Source organism: Coturnix japonica, chromosome 1, assembly GCF_001577835.2.
Source record: "Coturnix japonica isolate 7356 chromosome 1, Coturnix japonica 2.1, whole genome shotgun sequence".
Classification (NCBI taxonomy): domain Eukaryota; kingdom Metazoa; phylum Chordata; class Aves; order Galliformes; family Phasianidae; genus Coturnix; species Coturnix japonica.
In genome coordinates, this window is record NC_029516.1 from 148942655 (window position 1) to 148952535 (window position 9881).

The window sequence follows — 9881 nt, forward strand, 5'->3', positions numbered from 1 at the left end:
CTTTGGTACAGTCTTAGGATTGACTATATTTCTTCCATGTATATTGTTTTAACATTTTTGTTATATTTTTAAAATACAGTGATGGAACAGAAGATAAAGATGAGGACTCCAAGGATGCTGTAGAAGGTAATGTCAGTTCCAGCACGTATTGGTGTTCTTGACCTGTGTACTTGACACAATTTATTTTATGTTTATTCTTTCCTTTTGTAACCTTCAAAATAACCCTGTTATCCTTGTTGGTCATTATGACATTGGTGTCATTAAAGTGTCTGAATATATTCTTAGATTAATATTTTGAGAGAGTGCATTAAGAGAGTGCACCAAAATATATATTTTAATATATGTTAGTTGCTGATTTTTAGAAAACACATATAATTAACAGTGAAAGACAGTGAACTGTGAGCAGCTCCTTGAATGTGTGAATTAGTGAGGTACAAATTAAGTTCTGTACCAAATCTTGTTAAAACTTTCTGCTTCTTTGAGAACTCTGAACTTGTTCCAGTCTGAGAGAGGTTGTTCACTTATTACCTTCTCTGTTCTGGTCTTTCACTACAAAGTTGAAAATATGTTACCATTATTCTTTTTCTGTAGTCAACTTGAAGGTGAAGGAAAAAAAAATAAAATACATTGATTTAATGTCTTCATTTATTTATTTATTTTTAATGTTAGGTTTGGAGCATGTAAAAAAGACTTTAGCCATATTAAATATAGACCTGGAACCAAATCTAGTGGACCCCCAGCTCAGAGCAGCACTCCAGTGGCTGGCAGCTTCTGAAACAGAGGTGTCTGATCTGCACTTTCACGATGCTGCTACAAGGGAATTTGTCATAGTAAGTTCTTGAATTTGGTGGACTTTGGGGGAGGGAAGAGTGTGATGAGATTTGTGGGGTTTGCTTTATTTTTATTTGCTATATCAGCTGTTTCTACTTTTCTACTCGCTAATAAAGAGATATTAGCTGGCGAGAAACATCATTATTTAAATCCTGATTGCTCGAGGTAGAACAGGCTGTTTAGTCTGTGCATGTACAGTAAATAACAGTGCATTAATCAAAGCTGAGTTACCTTGTCTCACAAGTTGTTTTATTTGGCTTATTCCAAGGAAAGGTGCAGCTACAACACATTTGTTCAGTGAAAAATGTACTTTTTAAAGCATTTTTTAACGTGGTGTTTAATTGCATACAAATTAAATCTCATTTTTGAGAACTTGCTTATGCGAATAGTTTTCTAACATTATAGCGTGATGTTCGTCCTCAAGTTTTTATGCCAGCAAATGCACATTTTCATATCAGAATTCATTTATAAAGTTTAGATTTTTATTTTATTTTATTTTTTTTTTCTTGGAAGCAACTGCAACTAAAGCTGTTCAGAAAAAGTGCTGACTAAGACTTTTGATTTTAGAGACTGATGTTACCATAGAGAAAGCTGAATTTGATAGGAGAGGCTTTAATAAAGCACATCTCATTGGGGAGGGACAAGTGTTTGGTGTATCTGAATATCACCTGTTGCGTCAGTCACACTCAGTGTCCTTTGCTGTTTCTTTGGTTTTGAATGAAAATATAGAAAATATAGAGCATTGTCCCTGTTTGAATTATCCAGTATAGGAAAGATTGAAATTAATTGCTTTTTAATTGTCAGTTTGAAGTTCAGAGAATGAAACCTTTCTGGAAGGATGCTTGTAGTAAGAATGTTCTTCTGAAAGGCCCCAGTGTTCTTTCAGTATTATATTTAATAGAAACCAGATATCTAGCAGTACAATACAAGAAGTCTTATAGTTAGTCTCAGGCTGATTTTTGATGATCTGTCCCAAACTGAGGTTCTTAAATTGGAAACAGTAATTCTCTGTTTTGCCGCTTAACTAGATGCACCTCCAGAGGGCACTGTAGCCCAGCAGAAAGCTAAACTGACTTTCCATTCTGATGTCTTCCCCAACTAAACTGACCTTTATGTATAATCTTGAAGTCAGCTCTGTGGGCTTGATAATCTCAGAGCTACTTTGGTAAGGTACCATAGTTACATAAGGAGTAAACCTGGGCTTTTAAAAATCACACTGAAAACAGTAATTATCACTTTAAGCAGCTGGAAGTTTCAGGAAGGGAGGAGAGGCAAATGTTAGCTGATCAGAGCAGGATAATAAGCCACTGATGTTTTGTGGCTGAATAAAAGATAAAAATACACCGTGCCTGCTATATGCTGGTAGTTACTAGCTGAAACTGGATATAAGCTCTTGAGAGTTCACACTATACTCAGCAAAGCAGAAAAGTTCATTACATGTATAAGAAACAAAATATGTTGGTTAGCTACTAGAACGAGAAGATAATCAATTAGACAAGTCTTGAGAAGAAAAATTCCAGAAGATCTGACTGCATGGATATGCAAGTGCCTCTATTAAATATATATATATATGTGCATATGCATATAATTTTTAATCAGAGCATATCTAACTGTTCTAGGATTTCTGGTGTCTGTTTTGAGTAAACTCAGTTGATTCTATCGTGTTACAGTAGGAAGCATCAGTCATAAAGAAAATATCGGACTGAACTTTGAACTCAATTACAACACAAAGATAAGCAAAGCCAGGTGACAGCTCTCTCATATTTAGTATGATGATACATTTTTCTTTAGACATAAACTTCAAACTGTATTTGCCTAAGTACATCTTTGGACTTCAGCCAAGCTTCTCTCTGGCATAAAAAAAAAATTACCTTTCTTTTATGAACCATTTACAAAATTGCCTCTTGTAGCCCATAAAACTCTTGTTTGCTGTGCTGTATTTTAAAATTGACAAATAATTCATTGGAATAACTTCAGGATTCTGTCTTCCTCTTATGTAGAATGTGTTTGTTTATTTTTATTAACTAAAGAAATGTCAGCGTTCAGTATATATTCTGCTCAATATTAGAGGTTCTGTTTATTGAAGATAACCTGTACTCAGAAGTTAACAGTTTTTTACGTCTTTTTTGGACTGGGTTGATTACAGCTGAGAATGCAGGCTGAAATGTTCAGTATTCACACTCTGCTGACAGTTCTATCACCTGTCTCCCTGCAGTATGAACATCACACTTAGGTGAAGAAGTAGGGAAAAGTTGTCCTACTCTTTTTTTTCTCCCCTCCTAGAATTTTCATACTTCACTTTGACAGGTCTCAGAAAAAAAACCCAAAACACCTCCATAAATCTTTAATTTGTTAGCTGTGAAGATATTTTGCTGAATGACTTTTTAAAACTTTATTAATAGAGAGCAATAAAACTCGACAGTTCCAAGAGGCACATAAAGTGCGTGCTGAAACTGTTGTTAAATGGTTATACTGAAAGCTACCAAGAATATATTTATTTAAAACTAAATATTTTTTAGTCCTAGGCAAACTGATAAATTCATTGTGTCTTAGGGCAGGCCTTCTTCCATGTGTAGCTAATCTTGACATACAGGCAAAGGAAATTTCTTACTTGGGCTCCTGAATGAAAAACAAAATGTTTTCAGCTACACTGATCCCTACTCACAAATGGTAGTTTAACGTAACCTTCACCTTTTCCTCTTCTCCAAGATGCTATAATTTCCTAACTCTGAAGGCGCCGTTTCCGTTGAGGGTAGCATCTGTGCCACCCAAACCACACTATATGTTGTGAAAGGAAAATCCACATCCTTTTATTAAGACTGAGTTTTGTCTTTTTATATGTGCGTTATTGGCATGGGAGGGGTGGCAAATGTCTTAACCTTGTGTTCGGAATTTCCTGTTTTCTGCAGTCTTGATGAACCACAGCCTTCATACCTATGGCACCAGATCATTTGAAAATGTCACTCCCTCCAGAAGAAACTGTTGTGAAAAGCGCTTGATCCTTGAGGAAGTTTTTGTTTTTGTAGATGTGGGAATCATGATTAACTTGTTACAACTGATCTTTTATGAGCTAATGTTTCAAGAATAACTTCTGTAACTGTTAATCAGGATGTGCTGGTCAAAATATTTTGTTTTGTGTTTCCCTTGTATCCCCTTTAGCTTTCCAGAAGACTGCGAGAAAGAGATTGGAAAGTGGGAGATCTCTTGCAAGCAGTATTGAAGTACTGTGAAATGATAGAGAAGGCATCCGATGGAGAGCAAACCCTTAATAAGTCTTTGGTTGAGTGGCTTCTGGATAACGTCTGAAATAGTCCAAAGATGCACCACTCTTCGCTTCATTCCTCTTTTAAAAGGAGATGGGAAGAACGTAGATATATAATGTAAAATTTGATTAATGAATGTTCAAGTAATTGTCAGCATTTAAAAGACTGAGGTGAAAGTCTAAGTATCTGTGCTGTGCTTTGTGATACTGTGCACATGGTATGTTTATTCAGTCCATAATCAACATTGCCCACCCATGCATAACTTGTATTTACTGCTGTGTTCAGACCGTTGAGATAGTTATGAAAAAGTACCTTGTCTGTGATAGTAGTTCAGAGGAGGCAGTCTCAGGCAGGATAGTGAGGATTCCCACTGCACCAGGATTGCTCTTTCCCATTTGTGCCTGTTCTGTATTCATGGTGCGACTATGAACACTTAGGTTCTGGAAAAACCTCTTCTCATGGTCTGCAGCAGGATTTTCCAGAATTATCAATCTTGGCCAGGTGTTAGGTGCACAAGGGCAGAAATATCAGGAGTGGATAAAAAGGACTTGCCCAGGCAGACCCTTAGTGAAGTCTGCCTTCATAGCTGCCTTTCTCAATTTGAATTTTCGGAGACGTGAGAGTCTGCTCTGAAATTAAAGTGCAAATACTTGTTCCCTTTTGTTGATTGTAGATCTGGTAAGTTCTGGAAGGACAGACTGGGCAGCTGAGCTTCTTAAAAACTTAAGCAAAGTTTCCTGAAGTTTGCCAGTCAAGTTTAAATTGCTAAATTTCTTACTGAAGTTCTTGTATCAAAATACTTGTGTAGTATTGATTTTATGTCTGAAGAATTTGTATGTTAGTCTTTGTTATGGTTAATCCCAGCAGCAGCTCAGCACCACTCAGCTACTTGTTCACTGCCCCTCACAGCATAGTGACAAAGAGAACTGGAAAGGTCGAAGTGTGAGAACTCATGGCTTGAGATAAAGACAAGTGCAGCAAAAGCTGCACTTGCAAGCAAAGCAAAATCAGGACTCCCTCATATGTAATGGGTGCTTGGGAAGACAACCACCATGACTCCAAATGCCACCCTCCCTGCCATTTTTTTTTGCTGTACACAACACCACATAGTGTAGAATATCTCTTTGGTTAATCTTTATCAACTGTCCTGGTTGTGTCCCTCGTCAGCATCTTGTGTCCCTCAGCTCCTCACTGACAGGTCATCTTGAGAAGCTGAAATCTGCAGTTCCATTAGCACTGCTCTGCAGCAACTAAAATATCAGTGTGTTATATCATTTCCATCACAAGTCTAAAACATACCACCATACAAACCTTTGTGAAGAAAAGTAATCCAAGCCAAAGCTGGGAGAGTTTCACATACAAAATAGCAGATGGAATCTTCTTTCTCCAAGAATTGTGGCCATCTTTTTGACCAGTCTAATTCTTTACTTCTTACCTTCCATACATGAGTTTTGTTTTTAGTAATAAAGAGAATTTTGTTACTTGCTGAGCACTTAAGTGTTAACAAGGAAAGCTAATTTAAATTTAAAGGAGAAATTTATTGCAAATTGATTTTTCATTTTTCTTAACTACCTTTGCTGAATATTTTTAAAGGCACTTTTAATCAAGTCTTTTTAGCGATCTAGTCATGTTTCTTACCAGTACTGCTGACTTGCCATTCTGTCTGAAGGAATATCTGGATCTTTACATATCCTATTCTTTTGGGGTTTGCTTTTTTGTTTTTATACATTCTTTTTTAGAAAAAGGCACTTGCTCGTAATTACAAGGCTGCCACCTTCAGCTTCATATCACTTGAAAGCAAATTGTGATGTTTCACTTAGTTTGGGCAAACAAAAGAATCTTAATGGCTTTGTTATGGAAAAGCACATTGTTGGTATGTTGTGCATTTCAGGGTATGATCCCAAATGGAAAAAAACTGATGTCTTTAAATCTGTTCACAAGTTATAGTGCAATATGTACATTTCTGATTCCTTGTGTCCTGAATTACTATAAAGTGTCACACTGGTAAGAGCACTTTTCTTGCAATGTCTTTGTGTGTCAGGAAGGCATTCCACTAGTCAGTGTAAGTCTTCTTACAGAGACCTGGTTTATTTTAGTTTTCATTTGTCATCTGGTTTTCTAAAGGGACCCTGTCTTGGATCTCAGAGTTTACCAGTCCAACTGAGTTAGGTTTATATATGCAAATGTGTGTTCACACATGTGCATGCACATAGAAGTACATATGTTGATGTATCTGTATTATGTATTAGTTCTCACCTATATGAATTTACAACATGAATCCTTATTGCTAACTTAAAATTGTGTTATTGTCATAGTTTATTACCTCGTGCGACTTACCATTTTGCTGATTGAAAGATCGCATGACAAAGACCAAAAAACCACTACAGGCTCTTTTGCTCCTTTATAGGTGATACAATGCAAAGTTACAGGAATCAGCTTTCTCTAGAGTGCAAAGAGGGGAGAAAAAAACTATTATTATTTCTATATGTGGAAGATGGGTCTGGTAATTAGTAAATGTAAAGGGATATACAAATTTTTCTTCCTATTTTTTTCTCCCTCTCCCCACATTTTCCTTTCTTCTTTTTCAGTCTGAGAAAGTTGACTTTCAGCTTCTTTTGAACCATTCTCTGGTGGTAACATCTTCCCTTTAACAAAACAGTAATGAACTTGCATAAATTTAACTGCATAATCAAAATGTCAAGAAAATAAAACACAAAAACCAGCGCCTGAGAACTAACTATTGCTCTGGCTTTTGGTATTCCCATTGAAGTGAATTTTCAGGACTGAGGATACAGTAATGCCAGTATGGTGTTTCAGCACATCTAAAACGAGGCTGAAAACGATATTGATGATGCTGTACATGTGTAGACCTGTCAGTAGACTTCAACACACAAAACAGAGGAAAAAAAATCCAGGAGAACAGGAAATTCATCTATTTGGTATGCTGGACTTTAGAAAATTGATGGTTTTTAAGTTATTTTAATGAAAAATTAAAAGTGTGCAACTCCCAAAGCTTCCAGCTATTTGAGAAGTGGCCAGTAGTTGTGCTATAAATGAATTCTTTGTTTCACAGTGCATCAGATACATTGCATTACTCCATTGACTGACGTTAAGGATGATGTTGATTTATTAGTCTGCAAGGAAAGGAACAATTTCCAAATTAACACAAGGAGAAAAGTTACAAAATACTTCATTTTTATTAAAAAAACAAACAAACAAAAAGCCACATTTTTCTACGCAAATTGTTCTGAACTTCTGTAACTTCTGTTCTGGATGCTCTTTTTTTTTTTTTTTTAAAAACTAAAATTGGAATCAAACCAGCCTCAGAAAATCATTATTTAACCATTTTTTTAATAGCTGTTGCAGAATTCTTCCTTTGATTCTATCTAACTGGTCCTGTCTGTTATATTAGTGACATAGCTGCTCTTTTCTGCAGTGAGCCTTGTATAATGCTATTACTGAATTTATTTAGAACTGCTGACCACAAAATGCAGAACTGCAAGTAAAAACAGTATGGAGGACTGCATTCTGGTCCACTTAAAGCAGACAAATGTGCTTCTAAACATGCAGTGTAATACAGTTTGTTTCATCTTGCAGATTTTTCTGCATGGGAAACTCAACTTGGTAATGTGATATATATTTTTTGTTTTAATTTAAGAAAAGATATACGATGATGTCACCATTCCAGAAAGCACCTTCTCTCAAACACTACATAAATACATTTGGTGTGCTGAAAAATAGAAGTGCTTTGATGTTTTGTAAGATACTGTAGAAAGAAAAAATAAAGTGCTTTGAAAACAATCACTCTATCTGTAAATTAACAATTAGAAGTGGCCATATTTAAAACAAATGTAAATATGTAGAGCAGAGTACGTAAATAATACATAAGTACACATAAAAACCAAAGCCGTGTGCTAAAATTAAAGAAGATCTACTGTTTCAAAATGAGGATGTGAAACATGAGTCAAGGCCACATACTTGAAAGCGATTTGCATAGTATTTTTGTTCTTGAGTTTAAAATGACTGTTTAAGCTTTAAAAAACAACAACAAGAAAACAATTAAAAAAGAACAAAAATGTGAACCTAACAACCCACATTCCGAGACTAATAAGGTCTCCCCAAAATGGTACTGGATTTTAAACATTGTGTTGTCTAATGTTACTTTATCTAGGACCGTTTCTATTAAGAGTCGCATCCTGTTGGAGATGGGAACACAGTAAATACTCAACAGTGTCACCAGCGAAAAAAATAATAGCTTTACAGAGGTGATTTGCAAAGAAAAATATGAGATTTGGGACTGAGCTTAGGGTAAGAATTAGTGGCTTTTCAACAAGAGCCACTACTGTCGAGAATTTGACTGTCCAATACTCTAGCTCTGAAGAGACAAGTACAGAGCCCAGCCACTGTAGTCACTTTATTTTATACCATCTTTGTACATTCCTGTTGTATAGCTGGAGTTGTAGTTTTAGAGGGTCTTTGTTCAGCTGTAATGTCTGAGTAGTATTTAATACTGAAAATTATTATAATTTGCTGGAACTACTGCTTATTTGTGCAGTGCTAAGATAATTCACAGCCCAGGTAGTGACGCAATTGTATACCAAAAGCAGTTTGAATAACTATAAATGTTTATGTAACTGTACTCAATGAATATGAAGGTCTCGTATAATGGTGATGAGTTTTGCCATTTTAATAATTTAACTATATTCAGTTTTCGGATTATAAACTCCAGGTTGTACTAAATTTGTCCTTGTTTTAGCAGTGGCTTAAAATAAATCACATTTCACTGGCTTTGAGAGAGCTGTCATTTCTTGTAAGTTCATTCAACATTACTTTTCAGTTAATGCAGCTAAGATTGGTCCTACTCAGTGTTGTGTGAGGGCACTTGAATGGCATAGTAAACAGCACTGTTACATCAAGAGATGGCATCACTCTTACAGGATTAAATTGCTGTCTGTGAAGAATGCGAGAACATCGTTTTATACTGACTTTGGGTTGGAAGGTAAGCCTGAAGTTCCAGTCACATAAAGTACACTGTTGCATGAATTCTGATAGGAGATATTAAGCAAGAAATGGGCTGTATTATCTTAGTGTATGCAGAATGAATAACCAGTCTATCTCATCTAACCTCAAAGCTAGGTCAGGGAGGGTGGCCTCATAATTCCATGTGGGCTGAGGATGGTCTTGGCACATTGTTCAGTTTTCAGGGAACCAGAGTAACAGCTAGTTTTAGAGTCTTAATAAATGCAAGAATTAGGGTTAGGAACACAAGTTTTCATGGGCTTATTCACGGGCTTATTCAAAACCCTCAAACATTTTGATATCTTGTGAAACTTAGCCAAAGAGTAAATTCTCAAATACCTTAAAATTAAAATGCTGGCCAAACTTGTGCACTGATACGGTTTCTAAGTTCTAAAGATGCTGTTATTGCAAATAGATGGCGGTGGTTTGTTTTGTATTCAAATGTTACAGATCTCATAATTTCAGCAGCAGCATTTCATTTCAAAAATATGGATATATATATTGATATATATATATATATAACCTTTAAAGTAAGCATTCCCAGCTTTACAGGATTTTGTAATTTTGCAAGGTTTTTTTTTTAGAGGTGATTTCTTCTGGAAAAAGAAAAAGGTGGGTGGCAAATTTGGGAATAAAAAGAAGCGGTTTTTGTGAAGGGAGAGAATCGTGTTGAAGATCAGCCTGCTCTTTTTCTTCCTGCCTAGACTTTATTTTGCTTTCCTTTAGCAGTCTCGCTCTGGCTGGCTTGATTCAACCACAGAACAGTAT

General features: G+C 35.8%; 1 protein-coding gene across 5 annotated transcripts in view; it reads left to right on the forward strand.

The window, feature by feature from the left end:
* The window catches only part of AKAP11 (A-kinase anchoring protein 11), a 35986-nt gene extending 27099 nt beyond the window's left edge, over nt 1-8887 (forward strand). For 4 of the 5 annotated variants that reach the window (XM_015851730.2, XM_015851732.2, XM_015851729.2 and 1 more), the window contains 3 exons: nt 80-126; nt 670-830; nt 3991-8887. In XM_015851730.2, coding sequence (XP_015707216.1) covers nt 80-126; nt 670-830; nt 3991-4137 — 355 coding nt within the window. In that variant the 3' untranslated portion in view covers nt 4138-8887. The other variant, XM_015851733.2, reaches the window with a different exon arrangement.
* The last annotated feature ends 994 nt before the right edge of the window (nt 8888-9881 follow it).